The following is a 20,006-nucleotide window of genomic DNA, read 5'->3' as shown; positions in this document are numbered from 1 at the left end:
ATAAGAGAAGGCACCGAAATTAGAAGCCCACGCACCCCAACGAAGAGTAGCCCCCGCTCGCCACAACTAGAGGAAGCCCGCACACAGCAACGAAGACCCAACGCAGCCAAAAATAAATAAATTAAAAATAAAAGCAATATACATACTCCTTGAATTTGTGCTATATCTATGGCTAATATTGTTGTCAAGGCTCCTGTGCTGTTTTCCTTATCATCAAACCAGGAGATACCCTAGAGAAAAAAGGGAATTAACATATGGTCATCAAAAAGATTCTTTTCTGACTTGTGATTTTGCTATATTAACTTAGAAGCCATTTGCCTGCCTCCTTATTCACAGGCCCTTAATTCTTGTAAGAACTACGGATCAAATAACTTTTGTTTCTTACTTCACAAAGATCTATATTTAGATACAAACTGAAGAACTTAAGCCCAACAGCTTGGACTCATTATGATGCTGCAATATTGTATAATAATCAATGTTTAAAATGGTCATTTCGAACCACAAAATAATTTGTAATTTTACTCCACAAGTAATTTGTGGAGAGCAGATTTTACTTAAAAAGTAAGGTAATGCACAACACAATTTAGAAATATTTCCAAACCTTTCTGTCTAAACATATAAATGATAAAAAATTTAAAAAAAGTCTGTCTCCTTCTCTTCAGGACCCAGATAGGTGAGATTTTCCCTGACACTTCATATTCCCCCTTAGACCTTATAAGTACTGGGCCTTGTGGGAAGCTAAAGAGGCAGAAAGGCTGCTGTAAAAACCCTGCAGCCAAAAAGCATGCAATTTGAAGGAGACAGGTCAAAAATACAAGCAATAAAAGCCTAATGTTATAACCAATTTCATTTTCAACAGCAAATAGAGATAGCACTTCTCAGCACCTCTCAACTTGAGGAATGCTGATTTCCTTTTATTAGTTATTGACTGTTTCCTCCCATGCACTCAGACCACTTATATCTCTTGTGGATTAAACTACATGCAGACTGTCTCTAAAAAATGACTAAGTTTTAGTGAGTGAAGAGCAAAAGAACTGTTGGCTTCCTACAACCCAGCCAGGGCCCTGATGCCCAGGTTACACATTTTTGCCAACTAAGAAAACAAAAGCAAGAGAGAGAGAAGGCTGTGCATTAATCATGCTGTTGTGTGAGAAGAAAGCCCCTGTAGAGGAATGTGGCAGCGGCCAGGGGGATTACAACCCCGGCATGACATCACTACTCTTTAAACCCCTGGATTGGGAAGGTGTCCCAAAGAGTTTAGGGTCCTAGACACCCAAAGGGCATCTTATAGAGATCATGATATGCACTACACAGTAGCCACTTTGAGAATACAACCCGAGTCAAGAGCCTAGCATATCGTGAACACACATCAGCAATGATAGTAACTACAGCACTCTTGATCTAGAAGACATTACCTGTTTTTTATCGTATACTAAAATATATATATATATATTTTTTACATTGCATAATTCTTTCTATATTTCAACATGACATGGAATACACAAAGAATTTTTAGATACAATATAAAGTGAAAATATAGAAAAAGAATTTATCATTTACTATTACATTCCTGATTCTATAGTATAGTCATTGCTATAATACGCAAGGCAAAGGATACATATTTGACTAGTCTTAGTCTTTCTCTGATGTTCAATCAGCAAGACATCCAAAACTGCTTTTCAACAAGTCAGCAATTATGCACTCTAGGGATTGTTTTCCAGCATAGGCATTATATGCTAAAACACTTAGCAGAGTTTCTTGAACACAGCTGGTATTGAGTAAAAATTAGCTTGCTTCTTCTCTTCCAGGTGGTAAAATGATTATAAGCTAGGCTAGCAGGTTTTCTGATACTAGTAAATCCATTTTTTTTCCTGCCAATAATTCTATTAGAAATAAAAAATTACAGTAGCACTATCATAAGTGCGTGGTATGTCTTTTCTCATTTAATCATCACAACTCTATGAGATAGATACTATGACTATCCATATTTTATATACGAGGAAACAGAGGTACTGAGAGATTAAGTAACTTGCCCAAGGCCACATAGCTGGAAAGAACTGAGGCCAGGATTTAAACCTAGGCAACCAGATGCCAGAGTTTTTCTCCTTTTTTTTTTTTTTTTAAAATTAATTAATTAATTAATTTATGGCTGCGTTGGGTCTTCGTTTCTGTGCGAGGGCTTTCTCTAGTTGTGGCAAGCGGGGGCCACTCTTCATCGCGGTGCGCGGGCCTCTCACCATCGCGGCCTCTCTTGTTGCGGAGCACAGGCTCCAGACGCGCAGGCTCAGTAGTTGTGGCTCACGGGCCCAGTTGCTCCGCGGCATGTGGGATCTTCCCAGACCAGGGCTCGAACCCGTGTCCCCTGCATTAGCAGGCAGAGTGTCAACCACTGTGCCACCAGGGAAGCCCCGATGCCAGAGTTTTTAATCAACTATCCTGTTCTGCCTCCCATCTAACTGAAACGTTACAGGTGAGTTTCATGACATGTTTTTCCTGCTTCAGGATTTGTTACCTCAAATCCTTTTGGAAGTAGCTTTTTGAGACTCCTTAGTGATCTCCACTAATGCCATCATCTTATGATTTAGTGACCTTCCACAGAAGCCCTAGCCAATCCAATTTAGAGAGAAATAGGCAAAAATAAACTTCATATCTTTTAAAAAACCTGATAGATCTATAGGTCAATATTTATCCTTAAGAAATATAAATTTAGCTTTAAACGCAATAAGCAATGGATTATTTATAACCACTGAAGTCAGCAACAATTAGAACATTCTTTTCAACTGGAAGGATCTCAAGTCATCAAATAAAATAGAGATTTTATACCTACAAAAAGACCACACCTGATTCCATAAATACCTCTACTTCAACTGAGGTTTCAAAATGGTTATAAAAAGCACTGCAAGTCTCAGCATGATTTCTAAGACTTAAAATATCTTATCTTAGGGAAAAAAAACCGGTAATAGGAGTTAGGGCAAAACTGTACATTAGGAACTTCCCTTACTACAGACAAAAGTGAAATTCGTTAAGACATTTATTGAGAAAAAGCCAAATACATTACTCTTTTCTTTCAATTTGAGAAAGCAAATAAGCAAAACGAGTGCTAAAGAATGAAGAGGGAAAACAAATGGTAAGCTGAAAGGGGCTCAGGTGAATTTATGGGAGAATTTAATAACATCTGCTAAATAGCACAGAGTTTCTGTCTGTTTGTCTTTTTATGTGTTTTGAAGAAGAGGAGTTTATGGCTTACAGATTGCTGTATTCTTATGGGCAGAAGCTACTTTATCCAAGAATGTTACTGTCCTCCTGTTCACATGGCTAATGCTAGGCAAAAGAGTAAGGTCCAGTATCAGCCATCAGGATATTGGATTAACAATATCCACCGGTTTAACTGGCTTGTGGCCTTGGGACTCCTCCACCAAAAGCATCCTGTATTCCTCTAGAAAGAAAGTTCAAAGTAATGATTGGAAAAGTTAAAGTTTATACTCTTTTATTTAAAACATTCAGACATTCAGGGAACATTTTCAAAAGTTCCTGAAAATTGAAAATAAATGTCCTTGAATGTGTAAAAACATAAATACACAAAGAAAAACAAAAATGAGCAAAAATTGTCAACAAGTGTGAAACATAGTATTAGTTAATTAAAAATCCCACCTAATTTCATCAAAGATTTGAGGTAAAGACATAAATTGTTCATAAAAAAAAAAAACCCCAGAAGTACAAGCTTAATGTGAGCGAGACAAGATGTGCAGTCATTAAATCATTTTATGACCCTTTAAGTAGATTTTTGTTTTTCTGGATTAAGGGGTGTCTGCAGTTGTCTCTGACAGGACCTTTTTGAGAGAAGACATTAGGCACCAACTGCTTCAGAGCATTAAGTTGCTATGGGAAACCTCCCACTCGCTTCATTTTGTATCTTGCTGTCCTCTAAGAGCACACAAAGGCGGAGGAGTTTTGTTACTCAGCAGTCCTTTGAGCACTACTGCTAAAAGTCAAAAGATGTAAAAACTGGTTTTGACGACTCGGCTGGAGTGACAGTAACTCTACTTTTGAAAAGAAATGACCCTGGCAGGAAGCTATTTGCTCCTACACGGTGAGCTCTGGTGACAGAAAGTGTGGCAAAGGGCTTCGAATGATTACTGGCTTTCAGGGTAACCCAATATACCTTGGCCTTCTGAAAGAATTTTAGAGGTGCCAGTCTGAGACATTCCTGCCATTTGCCCCCAAGACTCACTTTTCAAGATTACTATTTGATACACCTAGTTTTAGTTATTTCACAGGTGTGAATGATCATCTGCGGCAAGCCGACCTGCCAGCTAGACTGATGTTATCTGAATTCAGAGAATGGCTGCCTTAAGAAGTCAGCAATGAAAAAACTTAAACTGTGCATATGGATGAGAACTATAGAAATTAACTCCTTTTTAAACATGTTCCCCAAGATACTGTAGTTCTTAACACCCCTTTTCAGTTTTAATTTAGCCTCCATTCTGATTCTAGAACAACTACATTATACATTAAAAGAGATTTGTCAAGATAAATGCAAGGAACAGGGAGTGGACTCTAAATCTTGTTTTCTATAAACTGCGTTTTTGAACATAACAATTTTGGACTTGCTTCTGTTAGAAAATACATTACAGTAATTCTAATACAGTTGCTGCTTGGTACACAAAAAGGATGCTTTTAAATGATCAAAGGAAAGGTTATGTCAAGAAATTGATGTGAAGAAAAACTAAAAGCTAGAATATTTTAAAACACATTTAAAATAAAATAAGAAAAAACCCCAACTAAACACTGACCTGATATAACATGGCTTTAAATGCCAAGTGTCTTAATCTCATGGTTAAAATTTCCCCTGCTCTGCCATAAAATAATCCCTGGAAAAGAAACAAACAAACAAAAATCTACATTTATTCTTCACTGTCTTATCTATTTCTTTGGAACATTTAGTTACTATATTTACTTATTTGCATTTTATTTAGTTATTATATTTAGTTACTATTTTTAACTCAAATAGGATGACATAAAACAGTAATCACGTACATATTTGTTTAATTCATTAAAAGTTTACCTGAATGAAATAACTGACAAAGCAAATAATACCCAACATTACAAATATCATGGAATAAATTTCTGCATCATGCTTTAATGTGGTTTTATCATCATTTTCAAACATCTGAAAAGGAATAGATTTTTTTAATCAGGTGATTGGAGGAGAATATATTATAAAAGAAAGAAAAAACTAAAATGTCTATTCATCAGGATTTTAAAAATGAATTTCAACATAATAATTTCCACACATTTCTGGGGAAAAAATGTACCATTATTCTATCCTTTACGTTCATAAATAAAAAAAAAATTCACTACTTCAATAAAAAAAAAAATTCACTCTTAATTCTCTCCCTTAAGCTATGTAAATATAGGATCAGACAAATGAGTCCTCTATCTGCTATTAATATCACCACATATTTTCGAAGAAACTATTGAAATTAGTTTTCTGATTGAGTTATTATTTCTAATAACTTCTCATAACTCAGGTTTCTTAATATTCCTCTATTCAGAGTACTACCTGCAATATGAGACCTTTATAAATTTCTCTAGAAATTGTTCCTAGAATTAGTAGTTATACATATACTGGCATCTATGTTGACACAGCGTAGCAACAGTCCAAGAGACTGAAGACTTAAGGTGGCTCTAATAAGATCCGTGAATTCATCAGCTCTCCTGGGTTCCCCAGCACAATCCCAAACTCTCATTATTTCCTCTCTCTGAGCTGGCTGGTAATAAAAAATGGCCATTGTTCAGACCAGTTGAAAGAAAGAGTGGTCGCATTTGTCTCTTTTATTACTTCAGTGCTTTGGAATGCTGATACAGCACTGGAGTCAGAATTAGAAAACAAAGCAATTTCTTTACTGATTGCCCAGTCAACAAGGTCCAGCCAAACACTTCACAATAGAGGCTGGCTTATCCCCTGAGAACATTAGTTAACCTTTCTATCATGGATTCCACACTAGGGGTGACCTACTACACGTCCCAATTTTCCCCTTGCTGAGTCAAAGTATACCAGGTCTGTTCTCTCAGGTTACACTTTGTTTAAAATTTTTTAAAATATTAGCAAATAAATTTTACTTACAGTTGCAATTTTTGCAAAGATGATGGAAAATACTGGATGAACAGTTCCATTTAGAACAGAAGCCAATGTCCCCAGAACCACAGAAGGCCATTCAGACTTGTTTAATTTAAAAATTTTTAATAGAGAAACTTCAGGAAGACTTATCTATAAATAAAATACCTTGGTTATAACCCCAGTTTGAGAGCATAATGGAACCTAGAGAAGTTAGCCAATCTTGAATAAATCTATAATGTAAAATATCAAATATAATAGGTAACAGAGTAGAAAGTAGAATTTTTCTTAGAAAAATTTTACTGCCCATATTACTGATAAAGATCTCAAAACATAAAATAAATTTTACACAAAAGTGACTATCTGTGCAACTTATCACCTTTTGGCATTTCACTCAGTCACTATCATTAAAAAAGTACAAATTAACCCACATGTTCTGAGAGCTAAGACTCACAGAAGAAATGACAGGCCTACTTTCCTTTACACCTGTTAAACTGGATTGAATATCATGCTCTAGCATAGGACAAAATCTAGATAGGAACTAAGCAGAGACAAAAGATAAAAGTATTCCTAGCATTTTAAGCTTGAAAGTTTTCTAGTTTTGTGACTTATTTATGGAAACATTTTTCTAATATCTTGGTTAAAAGCTTGTTTTGGGGTTCCCATTTATAAGTTAAGTGCTGCAATATCTGAACATATTACTTACAGTCACCAAGCCTCAGTTTCCTTATCTTTTTGAAGAAGGTATCAGTTCCTATCTTACAGGATTTAAAAAAAAAAAATTTTATATTGGAGGATAGTTGATCTACAATGTTGTGTTAGTTTCAGGTGTACAGCAAAGTGATTCAGTTATGCATATACCCATTCTTTTTCAGATTCTTTTCCCATACAGGTTATTACAGAATATTGAGTAGAGTTCCCTGTGCTATACAGTAGGTCCTTGTTGATTATCTATTTTATGTATAGCAGTGAGATCCCAAACTCCTAATTTATCCCTCACCGCCCACCTTTCCCCTTTGGTAACTGTAAGTTTGTTTTCTAAGTTTGTGAGTCTGTTTCTATTTTGTAAATAAGTTCATTTGTATCATTCTTTTAGATTCTACATATAAGTGATATTCTATGATATTTGTCTTTCTCTGTCTGATTTACTTCACTTAGTAAAATAATCTCTAGGTCCATCCATGTTGCTGCAAATGGCATAATTTCATTCCTTTTTACGGCTGAATAGAGGATTGTTTTTATTTTTTTTATTTTATTTTATTAAATTTATTTATTTATTTTTGGCTGCGTTGGGTCTTCGTTGCTGCGCGTGGGCTTTCCCTAGTTGCAGTGAGCGGGACCTACTCTTCGTTGTGGTGCGCAGGCTTCTCATTGCTGTGGCTTCTCTCGTTGCAGAGCAATGGCTCTAGGTGTGTGGGCTTCAGTAATTGTGGCTCTTGGGCTCTAGAGCGCAGGCTAAGCAGTTGTGGCACACGGGCTTAGTTGCTCCACAGCATGTGGGATCTTCCCGGACCAGGGTTTGAACCCCTGTCCCCTGCATTGGCAGGTGGATTCTTAACCACTGAGCCACCAGGGAAACCCGAGCATTGTTTTTAGAATTAAGCTTAACTCAGTATTTGCAAACAGTAAGTACCCAATAAATGTTGGCTGTTGCTGATGTTATTATGAAAAGAAGGATAATGTTATGCAAAATCCCAGATCTTATACAGAGAAAGAACACTGCAAGTAGCTCTGGTATCTGCCAGTCTTTCCTGGGATCCATGGAGGGTGCTATGGGGAGGTAGTGGTCACAATAATCAGAGGATAAATAACACAGTGGTGAATTCCCCTTACTCTTGTCTGGAATATGTAGGGGATTTATTTCAGAAACTTAAAAAATCTTATGAATAATTTTGTAGTGAGTAATTATTTTGAATAGGAAAGTAGACAGCAAACTACGAGGCATTTCACATGTTAAAACTTCCTCACGGCATTCACTCTTGAAGTAATGGTGTTTACGAACCTAATAACCAGAGAAAGACGTCAGGAAAGACTATAAAATAGTTTATAATTCTTGCTTTAATTTTAGTCTGGCAACTATAATAGAAACTCCATTGTCTGAATAAAAGAACATTTAAAATTCTAAAGCCTTTAAAGTCTATTTTCAGGATGGCTAAACCTGGGGTTACTTAATAATTTGATTACCAATTATCTTTCTTTCTGAAGTTTTCTGAAGATTATCATCATAAAGAGCCTTACTTTTCAGTTAGGTCACTGTCCAACAGAATATACAGAAATTTTAAAAGTTCCATTCCAACTCTTTGTGGGGCACTAAATACAAATTTTCTTTTTTGTTAAATTCTTTATAAAATTACGTCATTTTGTAAGGAAACTAAGGCTTAGCATGTCCTAGGAACAACACCAGTAAATTACAGAGCCAGTAAATGTAGGAGGGCTGTCTTGCTCCTACAGAATAATCTACCCTTTTGCCTCTAAAAATATAAAACAGATGGGAAAAAATGGGTATTACTTAAATAAAGTTATAAGATAGAAAAGAATAAAATGAAATAAGGTAAAAACAAAATGAAAATTTTTAGTAAAATCATGAAGGACTCTGTGCTACCTAACTGTGTTACAGGTTATAGCATGTTTTAACAGAATTTGATATAAAAATATATGAAATTAGAGGCATTTTGTAAAGAGATATGAAAAGGTTTAAAAAAGCTAAACAAATCTCTTAAAGATTTTAAAATTTAATCTGATATGTTTTAGAGCTTTATTGCATTATAATTTTCATGCAATAAGCTGCACATATTTAAAATGTACAATTTGAAAAGTTTAGACATAACTACACACCCATGAAACCTTCACCACAGTCAACATAGTGAACACATCCATTACCCCTGTAAGTTTTCTCCTGCTTTTGTATTCCGTTTCTTCCATACCTCTCAGCTGCCAGTGCTCTTCCACTAAAACCACTGATGTGTTTTCTGTCACTATAGATTGTTTTGCAATTTCTAGAGTTTTCTTTTAATAAACGGAATCACATAGTATGTGCTCTTTTCATCTGGATTCTTTTGCTCAACATAATTACTTTGAGATTTATTCATTCTGTTGCATGAATTCATATTTCATTCATTTTCATTGCTGAGCAGTATTCCATTGTATGGATATACCACAATTTATCTGTTGACATAAGCTTGGGTCATTCCAAGTTTTGGGCTATTACAAATAAAGCTGCTATAAATACCCACATACAAGACTTTGTGTGGACATATGCTTTCATTTCTCTTGGGTAAAAACCTAGAAAAGGAGTGGCTGGATCATAGTAGGTGTATGTTTAACTTTTTAAGAAACTGCTAAATGATTTTCTGAAGTGGGATTACTAATTTTTTATTCCCACCAACAAAATGTGGAGTTCTAGATGCTCCTCATCATCACCAATACTTGGTACAGTCTTTTTAGATTTAACCATTCTAATAGGTGTATCATGACATCTCGGTTATGACTTAATTTGCATTTCTCTAATGCCTAATGATTTTAGGCATCTTTTTGTGTGCTCATTTCCCATATGCACATCTTCTTTGGCAAAATGTCTATTAAAATCTTCTGCCCATTTTTCAATTGGGTTATTGGTATTTTTATTACTGTGCTTTGGGAGTTCTTTCTATATTCTGGACACAGTCCTTTATCACATATGTGACTTACAAATATTTTCTTCCAGTTTATGGCCTATGTTTTCATTTCTTAAAAAGTTTTTCAAGGAATTCCCTGGCGGTACAGTGGTTAGGAGTGGGGAAGCAAGCATGGAAACAAGTGCTCCTTGCCCAACTGAACAAAGCTATTAGGGTCGTACCCTGGGATTGGAAGACTGGGTCCCGTACATGCTAGTGCTTATCTGCATCCAGTGAGTGGAGATAAGCATGACTCAAATATATGACTCAAATTGATCTTGAGCATCACTGTTTGTGATCTGTACCACACCTCCTGAGCCAATGTTTTTACCCATGGTTTGCCACATAGGAAAGGATTTTCATGAGATTTCTTGCCCCAACAATTTCCTCTGACATAAATGCAGTCTTATTTGAGGGCCTCTTTCTTATAGTGTCACAGTGATGTTAGAGTGAAGTTAGGGAAAGAATTTGGTTTGGTAAACTTAGTGCTATAATAACGTTTTATTGTAAATAAGTTCTAAATGCTATAAGGATTGTATCAAAATTCATTGGAGAACATGGTGGTAACTTGTGGATAGTTGAACCATTACCTCTTTATTTCGGATGGATTCCTCAGACTTGTCAGTAAAGTCTGACTTGATGCTATTCATAGAGCACAGAGGAATTGAGCTGATATCTTTTTCAGTAGAATATGCCATTGAGTTCATCTGTTCATCAGCTTTTTTAATATCCTAAATGGAGAATATACATGTTACCACTAGAAGAATGCCTTAAAAATTCAAAGCAACTTTATTAAGCATCCCTCTAAAATTGTACTGCTTCTGTTATTGAAAGTGGTGTATTCCTGAGCAGTTCTTGCTAAAGTTTTCGGACTCGATACAGAGACAGTAAGCCCAACTCATACTAAAATGCTAGTGAGTAACAATAGTTTTTATTGTGCCTTTTCTGCCAAAGACCTGTACAATTAACTAGAGAAAACAACGTCTTAATTCAAAACAATTATTCCACTAGCAAGGACGGATCTTAGTAAAAGAAGTTTGTGAGGGAGATGACTCAAATATACCCTCTCTCTGATCCCTTCTTCCCAGCCTTCTCTGGAGCTTACAGATTGATAACATATAGCAAGGCAGTTAAATGTGAGGCTGGGCCTGGGCCTGAGATAGATCTCAGGAGACAATAACATTTTCCAGGCTTGCCACTGCTGCCCATTCCAATCTGACCAAAAAGCAAAATTGGTGGGGCCAGCTCCAAAAGAATGAGAAATTCTGAAGCCATCAAGTTAACCTTAAAGCTGCTTAAATCATAGAATAGGATAAAGTTCTAAACCAGATTGCTCTAAGTCTAGTTTTTGTTTTTCTTGCTACTCCAAGAAATAAGACCAGTTTCAGTGGAATAAAGGAGTTACATATTCTCTGCTTATCTGAATGTGGTGCGAGTAAATTTGTGACTTCCTCGTGAAGAGATGGGAGGAGGGGTGAAGACAGAAATGAAGAGGCCAGTTAGGGTGATGGTGGCCCTGACCGTGGTGGGGAGTAGAGATGGAAAGACTTAGATAATTTTAGGTGCAAGGGAGATGTACACGGAAGGCTTCCCAGGGACACCGTGATTCTTTAACAAGATTAACAACTGTTAATCAGGCATTTCAAACTACCATGAACTTTAACCAGCTATCCTAATATCTTTAATCAGACATTCCTTTATGCTGTCACTTTCTTTTTTTCAGTAAATTTCTCTACCAAGAAAGAAATTTTTTATTTGGCATTTTTTCAGGAGTTATTTGCTTTGTGGCAAGTTTAAAATAAAATTTTTACTTCTCATGATAAAATTTTCTAAAGAGGTGCTTTAACAGATCAAAGACAATTCCTTTTCCTGAGAAGGCTGCTAGGCAAAATAACAATGACAAGAAGTTTTGGTATGTATGTATCTCTACCTGTTTTTATTTCATTTTTGTGTGAAAACTCACTAAAGGAAGCTCACAGACTCACTATGTCTGTAAATAATTATGTACATCCTAGATAAATAACTACAGCATTAAATCTGTACCTGATTACAGCAATAACCATGGTTTGAACTTTCCTTAAAAGTTTGACTGGATAACAAACGCTAATGCTAAGAATGGTAATATAATAAAATTTATTATGTTAACAATAATTCTAGGTACTTTACATAATTGAACTCATTTAATACTCAATGTAATTAATTAATATGTTATTATTATTTTCCTCACTTTAGAGTTTAGAAAACTGAGGCACAGAGAATTTAAACAACTTACCCACAGTCCTAAAACTATTAAGTGGCAGAGTAAGGATTTCAACTTGCTGTGTCTCCACAGCTTGTGACTGTAACCATTTTTCTATGCTGCTTTTTGGGATTGATTTTCTTAGCAGCATTAACTTTGTAATACTTATGAAAATCATGAATTGTCATAAATTGATTCATTTGGACACTATAGGCAATAGTGGCAAATAAATGCATCCAGAGTTTCAGAAATGTGTTACTGTTTATGTAGATACCATGTATGTTATGTTTACTATGCATTTCCCAGAATATTAGAGCTGTTCATTGAGTATTAATATTTAAAATTGTATTATTATCTCGGAATGAACATTATTTTAGGTAATCAGAGAGTACTAATCCATTTTGAATAAGGTATTTTAAATTTTTATACACTTATACCACAAACACTCCATTTTTGTTTTCCTTATGTTGTGGAACTCTTTCACCTAACACCTAAAAATGGAGTTTTAGTTTAGTTATAATGAAAAATAAAGAAGTGTTCCTTCAAAGAAAGATCTGAGTGTAGTAGTTTTTTTAAAATCTCAAAATAGGGTTAATTTGACTACAGTTATTTCCTTTTATTGTTACAATTATTAGTTTGAAAATATTGAACTTTATAACTTCATAAATTGTTAAGTCTACTATGGAATGCAAATCATGCAAATTCAACTGGCAAATAACATGTACATTTTATTTTTAAAGAAAAATATAGCCTAATATAAAATAAAATTGGAATCAAGCAGTTTTAAAATCAAGCAGTTTTAAAATCAGTATAAGATTACATTTTCAAACTTTTAATTTTTTTTTATTATCATTGCTTTAGAGGATGTGTTTAAAAATCCTTCATTCTAGAATTGTGGAGAAAGCTGGGGTTTGAAATTCTAAGTTTGATGAGATGGAGACTCATAACTTTCTAAATTTCCTAATTTGTGAAATAATAATGTTGATATCAAAAATATAATCAGAAAGTTGAAGAAGTAAAATAAACCAAAAAAGGCTGATATTAGTTGTCTGCAGAAGACCCCTTGGAAAGAAGGCTGCCTTCCAGACCAGGAGATGAAGGCAGAATGAAGAAGAGACCTAGAGCACAATCACTATCACTTATGTTAATGTGCCCTAATGAAAGAACCATGTGAAATTCAGTAGCGTAGATCATATGCATGCAGACATGTGGATCCTCAAAAACAGGAGTTTGTCAGTGTGCCTCCAGGATTATTGTGCCTCCTCTTCATTGCCTAATATGAGCTTTCTGGTCTACCTGTGAGAATTTGGTGTGTACACGGTATGGATATATGTGTGCATCCTTTCATTCAGCAGATAGATTTTGAGTGTGCCAAGCACTGGGGTAGGTGCTTCCGACACAGGAAGTCTCAGCCTTTTCATAATCTGACCTTCATTATCCAAATTTTCCATTATTCCCCCCAAAACTCATTACTCATGGAAGGCTGGTCTCCTTTCTGTTTAGTTACAAACCAAGTTCCTTATTACTTCCACTTTACCTAAATTTCTCCTCCTTTTCCACCTCCTACCTTTATTTAAAAAAATTTTTTATTTATCTATTTTTGGCTGCATTGGGTCTTCATTGCTGCGCACGGGCTTCCTCTAGTTGTGGCGAGTGGGGGCTACTCTTTGTTAACGGTGCGCGGGCTTCTCATTGTGGTGGCTTCTCTTGTTGTGGAGCATGGGCTCTAGGCACACAGGCCTCAGTAATTGCAGCATGCGGGCTCAGTAGTTGTGGCGCACAGGCTTAGTTGCTCCATGGCATGTGGGATCTTCCCGGACCAGGGATTGAACCCGTGTCCCCTGCATTGGCAGGCGGATTCTTAACCACTGCGCCACCAGGGAAGTCCCCCTCCTACCTTCTTGCCTTCAGGATTTCTTCATGAATACTTCCATGGGTAATCTAGTTCCCTATATCCCCATCAGTCTTGCTTCTTATTTCTACAACTTGTAACATCTGTATGCATGATTCTGCATTTTGCCTCTGTAGCTAAGTTTTAAGTCTTTAAGTAGGGATTGTGTGTTATATTTCTTTGTGTTCTAACAAAAAGATCATGGAATATAGAGTTAGATTGTTCTGGATCTGCCACATACAAGATTTGAAGCCTATTTGTAGTGTGCCTGGCAAATGTTAGGTACTATGTAACAATTAGTTCTTTAACTTTCATCATTATCTAGCACAATGCTGAGGATATTAGACTCACTGAATTTCTTCACTAAGGAACTATAAATAAACCTTGGTTGCCTTGTGAAACCTAAGATTATAATTCAAGACTTCTATTTTCTAGCATGGCGTGATTTCTGAAAAGTCAAAAAAAATAACACCTGCAAACATAACATTATGTCATGTAAACATTACCTGTGACATTGCAAGTGAATAATATAGACCTTGTTTTGCCATTAGTTCAGCATGTGTTCCTTTTTCCACCACCATCCCATCTTTTATAGATGATTTTGAGTAGGGTCTTAATGAAACAATAGAAGTTTGCCAGGGAGAAAAAGATGAGGGGTAATCATGATAGAGGCTACAGCAAATCAGGCAGTTGGGCTTAAAAGGGCATGCATTCAACAGGTGAATGGATAGGTGCACATATACAATGGAATATTACTCAGCCATAAAAAGAATGAAATAATGCTACTTGCAGCAACATGGATGGACCTAAAGATTATCAAACTATGTGAAATAAGTCAGACAAAGATAAATATCATATGATATCACTTACATGTGGAATCTAAAAATTGATACAAATGAACTTATTTACAAAACAGAAACAGACTCACAGATATAGAAAACAAACTTATGGTTACAAAAAGGGAAAGGGTGGGGGGAAGGGATAAATTAGGAGTTTGGGATTAGCAGATACAAACTATTATATATAAAATAGATAAACAACCAGATCCTCATGTATAGCACAGGAAACAATATTCAATATCTTGCAATAAACTATAATGGAAAAGAATCTGAAAAAGAATATGTGTATATATATATATATATATATATATATATATATATATATACACACACACATATACATATATCTGAATCACTTTGCTGTACACCAGAAACTAACACAACATTGTAAATCAACTATACTTCAATTAAAAAAAGGGCATGGATTTGTGAAGAATATTGAGGTTTACATGTAGCAGAGTTGTTTGAAGAATGGGAGGTCATGGGGCTAGGAATAGAATTTAGGGCTAGTTAGTGTAAAGCAATTCTAAAGAGTGTTTCTTCTGTACGGAACAGAATTTACAGGAAGTTTCTGAACAGGGGAATGGTGTATATAGATGAAATTTGTTCTTTACAAATTATCCATCACTCTGTTTTACATATGGTTTCAGGACTTTTAAGGTCTTTCTAAACCCTTAGATTCTATTTTTTCCATACAAGCTATTTTATCATGTTTTTGAGATTTAAGAGGTTACAAAATAATCAAGGTAAAAATGTTGATGCTGTGGTAAATAGCTACAGACATAATAGTTTGAACTGTTTTTATTGCTTTTTTTTCTCTTTTTACTCCTTAAGACAACTTAATTTATATATATATATATGATTAATTATTAACTACTGATGGCAAAAATAATTATTACTTTTGAAAATATCTTACATTTTAAAGAATGTTAGAGTTTAAAAGGTTCTATAACTAACAGTTCTCTGGTTTTGCTCACACTGTCCCATGAGCTGATTTGGAAAGTATGCTTATTTTCCTCTAAGAGATAGAGAAACTGGGGCTCAGGAAGTTATGTGATGGATGTCAGTCCACATAGCAGGCAGGTGGTAATGCTGAAACGCACACTCAGGTCCTTTGAATGCTTTAAGTCCACAAACCCCGCTGCATCTCTGTGAGATGTCTTCCTGTTAATGTGACTAAAGCCCTTTGCATTGACTGCTTCTTAAACCCTGCAAGTTTTCTTTTCCTGTACCTTACACCAGCACTAAGTGTAGGCTTTTCATTCGGCCTACTCTTTTTGTAAACTTCTGTAAACAGTTTTACACATGAACAAAGTAGAACTATTCAAACTCCTTGTGTTGAAATGCAGGTAATGATGAGAATTACTGATCCTTAAGAGTGATCTTACAATACTGAGCATGCATACCAGAGAGCTATTTTCAATTCTATAATATATACTTCATTTAAATAATATTTATAAACTCTACTCTCTAATAGTCTATACAGTATGATTTTAAAAATGGGTGATTTCTGAATTTTGTAAAATATAAAAAATAAATATATTGGGAAAGGAGAATACCAAGGCAGTGTCTCAAAAAATGAAGGGTCAATTGTATAAAATAAAAGACAGAATTTTCCTTTGAACCAAGATGGTGTATCAAGGATAAGATTTATTCTCCCACCTGAAACCAAGAAAACAACTGGAAAAATGGTTTTCAAAACACTGAATATTTATTAGGCAATGAAGCACAGTGATCCCTTGAAACACAGAAGGTGAGAACTACAATTGCCCCAGCTTATTTCCTTGAAAGAGTTTTCAGGGTGCAGTGTGTGGAGGAGGAATGCAAGTGGAGTTGGTTGACTTGCTGAGTTAAGGAGGTGGGGTTAAGGGTCTGGGAAGACCAAGACAGCAAGAGTTCACAGAGAAGAGTGCTAGAGAGGAAAAAAATGCAAAGAGAACTTGGGAAATCTTTAGAGGATCCCTCTCAAGTATTCAATGGAGAACTGACTGTAGAAGAATGTGGAAACTACTCAAGGCTAGAGAAGGAGGCACCTGAAAGGATTAGAGGGTATCATATCTGTTCCAACCAGCATGACTGCGAAACTTTATAATTCACAGGGGCATTGGGTAGAGTACTCAAAAGAGTCCTGCCTCCATAGTGGAGAATAATTTGCTTTAGACTAAAAATAGCTCTGGTCTAGCCTAACAAAAATGAAAAGCAAAGAAAAAAATGTCAACTTGTTTCTAAGTAACAGTTGCATCTCTCAGCAAAAGTCAAGAATATTTCTAAGAATATAAAAATAACCAGACCCTACAAGGTAAAATTCACAATTTTTGACACCCAATAAAAAGTGGCCAGGCATGCAAAAAAGCTAGAAAATACAACTATTAACAAGGAGAAAAATCAATTAATCGAGACTGCTCCCGAACTAACACAGATGTAAAATTTAGCAGACAAGGACATTAAAGAAATAAATAGCACTGGAAATGGTAAATACATGGGAAATTATATAATTTATTCCTTATTATTTAAATCTCTTTAAAAATAATTGATGATTTAAGCAAAAAAAAAAGAAAACAACAGTGAAAACAATGTAGCATTGGGTTTATAATACATGTATAAGTTTATAACACATGTATATTACTATTAGATAATTAGATAATTATAATAATAATAGCTTGAAGGCCAGAAATGGAGGAATGGAAGTATACGAATGTAAGTTTTTTTACTATATGAGAGGCGATGTAATATCATTTGAAGGTAGATGGTGATAAGTTAAAGGTATATACTATAAACCCTAAACCCATCACTGAAATAACAAAGAGTTATAGCTAATAAACTTACAAAAGAGATGAAAAGGAATCATAAAAAGTACTCAGGTAATCCAAGTGAAGGGAGAACATGAGGAAAACAGGAACAAGAGCAGAAAAATAGCAAAGATGATATATTTAAATTAATTCATATCAACAATCACATTAAATGTAAATGGTCTAAATACTCCAATTAAGTCAAGGATTGTCAGACTGAATACAAAGCCAAGAACCAACTGTATGCCACCTACAAGAAACACATTTTTTAAGTAAAGACACAAATAGGTCTACATTAAAAGGATGGAAAAAGACATACCATGATAACTCTAAGTAAAAGAAAGCTGGGGTGGGTTATATGAGTATCAGAAAAAGAAGACTAAGGAGCAAAGGACATAACCAGAGTAGAGAAGTTTACTTCATAATGATAGAGGGATCAATTCATCAAGAGGACCTGACAGTCCTGAATGTTTATGCCCATCATAACAGAGATCCAAAATACATGACACCAAAACAGATACAACTGCAAGGACAAATCCAATCCACAATAATAGTTGGAGAATTCAATATCCCTCTCTCAATAATTTATAGAACAAGTACACAGAGAATCTATAAGGATAAGGAAGACTTGAATAACACTATTAACTGACTTCACATAATCGATATTCATAGAACACTTCACCCAACAGCAGCAAATGCACATTATTTCCAAGTCTACATAGAATATTTACCAAGATGGACCATATTCTGTGTCATAAAGCAAGTCTTAATAAATTTTTAAAAATTCAAGTCATACAAAGTATGTTCTCTGACCACAAAATCGTTAAATTAGAATTCAATATAGAAACATCTCTGGAAAATCCCAAAATGCTTGGAAACCAAATAACACTTCTCAAATAAATGACCTCAGATTCAACCTAAGAAAACAAAGAGGGAAGAGCAAGTTAAACTTAAAGCAAGCAGAAGAAAGGAAATAATAAAGATCCAAGCAGAAATCAATGAAATATAAAGAAGGAAAATAAGCCATAGAGACATCAGTATAACAGAGAGTCCAAAGATAGACCCATACATATGTGGACAAACTGATTTTCTACAAAGGTGTAAAGGCAGTTCCATGCAGAAAAACAGTCTTTTCAACAAATATTGCTGGAACAACTGCAATGTGCAAACAAAATAAAACAAAACAACAACAAAACAAACTTCTAACCACACAAAACACCATGAACAGAAATTAACTCAAAATTTATCATAAACCTAAATGTAAAACTAAAACTATAATACTTCTAGAAGAAAATGTAGGGGAAAATATTTGTGATCTTGTATTTGGCAAAGATTTCTCAAGTAGAACACTAAAAGCTTGATTTATAAAAGAAAAAATGATAAATTGAACTTCTTCAAAATCAAAGACTTCTGTTCTTTGGAAGATCCTCGTAAGAGGATGGAAAGACAAGTCCCTGATGAGAAGAAATATTTTCCAATCAGTTATCTGATAAAATCCTTATATCCAGAATGTAAAGAATATATAAAGAACTCTCAAAACTCAAAGACAAGAAAACAAATGACCAATCAAAAAATGGTATGAGCATAACATATGAACAGACACTTTAACAAAGAAGAGATATGGATGGTCAATAAGCACATAAAAATGCTCATCATTAGTCATCGGGATAACTCAGATTAAAAGAAAAATAAGACACCACTACACATTTCTAAAATCAAAATTCCTGGATATATCAAGTATTGACAAGTATGTGGAGTAGCTGGAATTCTCATATATTATAGGAACGTAAAAGGAAAATAGTTTGGCACTTAATTAAAAAGTTAAACATACTCCTATCATAAGATTCACCCATTCAAATCCTAGGTATTTATCCAAGAGAAATAAAAGCTCATGTCCACAGAAAGACTTACACGTGAATGTTCAGAGCAGCCTTACCTATAATATTTAAAACCTGCAAGCAAACCAAATAACTCAAGTGGGCATCAATACCAATAGCTCAAACTGTTGTATATCCATATCATGGAATACCATTCACCAACAAAAAAGGAAGGAACTACTAATACATTCCACAACATGCATGAGTCTCAAAACAATTATGCTTAGTGAAAGAAGCCAGACAGAACAGGATACATACCGTCCAATTCCATTTACATAAAGCTCTAGAAAATACACACTAGTCTATAGTGGCAGTAAACAAATCAGTGGCTGTTAAGAGTCAGGGAAGAAGCGTTGGGAAGGTTGGGATGGAGTGATTACAAAAAGCATGTAAAAATTTTTGGGAGTGATTGGTTGACAAGCTTGACTGTGGTGATGGCTTCACAGGTATACATATATGCCCAAACTTTTCCAATTGTATACTTTAGTATGTGCAGTTTATTGTAAGTCAATTAAACCTCAAAAAAACTGTTAAGAAAAAAAAAGTCAAACAAAAGAAACATCGGTATACAGCACCCCAGCTGGCCATTCTTGAAGTTCT

At 34.9% G+C, this 20,006-nt stretch overlaps 1 protein-coding gene across 1 annotated transcript in view; it reads right to left on the bottom strand.

Annotated features, from left to right (window-relative positions):
* Window positions 1-20,006, bottom strand: part of ABCB5 (ATP binding cassette subfamily B member 5) — a 107,514-nt gene that overhangs the window by 37,849 nt on the left and 49,659 nt on the right. The window contains 6 exon segments of the mRNA XM_059932530.1: window positions 147-230; window positions 4,794-4,871; window positions 5,066-5,170; window positions 6,128-6,271; window positions 10,362-10,502; window positions 14,408-14,596. Of these exon segments, the coding sequence (XP_059788513.1) occupies window positions 147-230; window positions 4,794-4,871; window positions 5,066-5,170; window positions 6,128-6,271; window positions 10,362-10,502; window positions 14,408-14,596 (741 nt within the window).

Source organism: Balaenoptera ricei, chromosome 9, assembly GCF_028023285.1.
Source record: "Balaenoptera ricei isolate mBalRic1 chromosome 9, mBalRic1.hap2, whole genome shotgun sequence".
Lineage (NCBI taxonomy): Eukaryota > Metazoa > Chordata > Mammalia > Artiodactyla > Balaenopteridae > Balaenoptera > Balaenoptera ricei.
The sequence above is the reverse complement of the archived record's forward strand: the minus strand, read 5'-3'. Positions and strand labels throughout refer to the sequence as shown.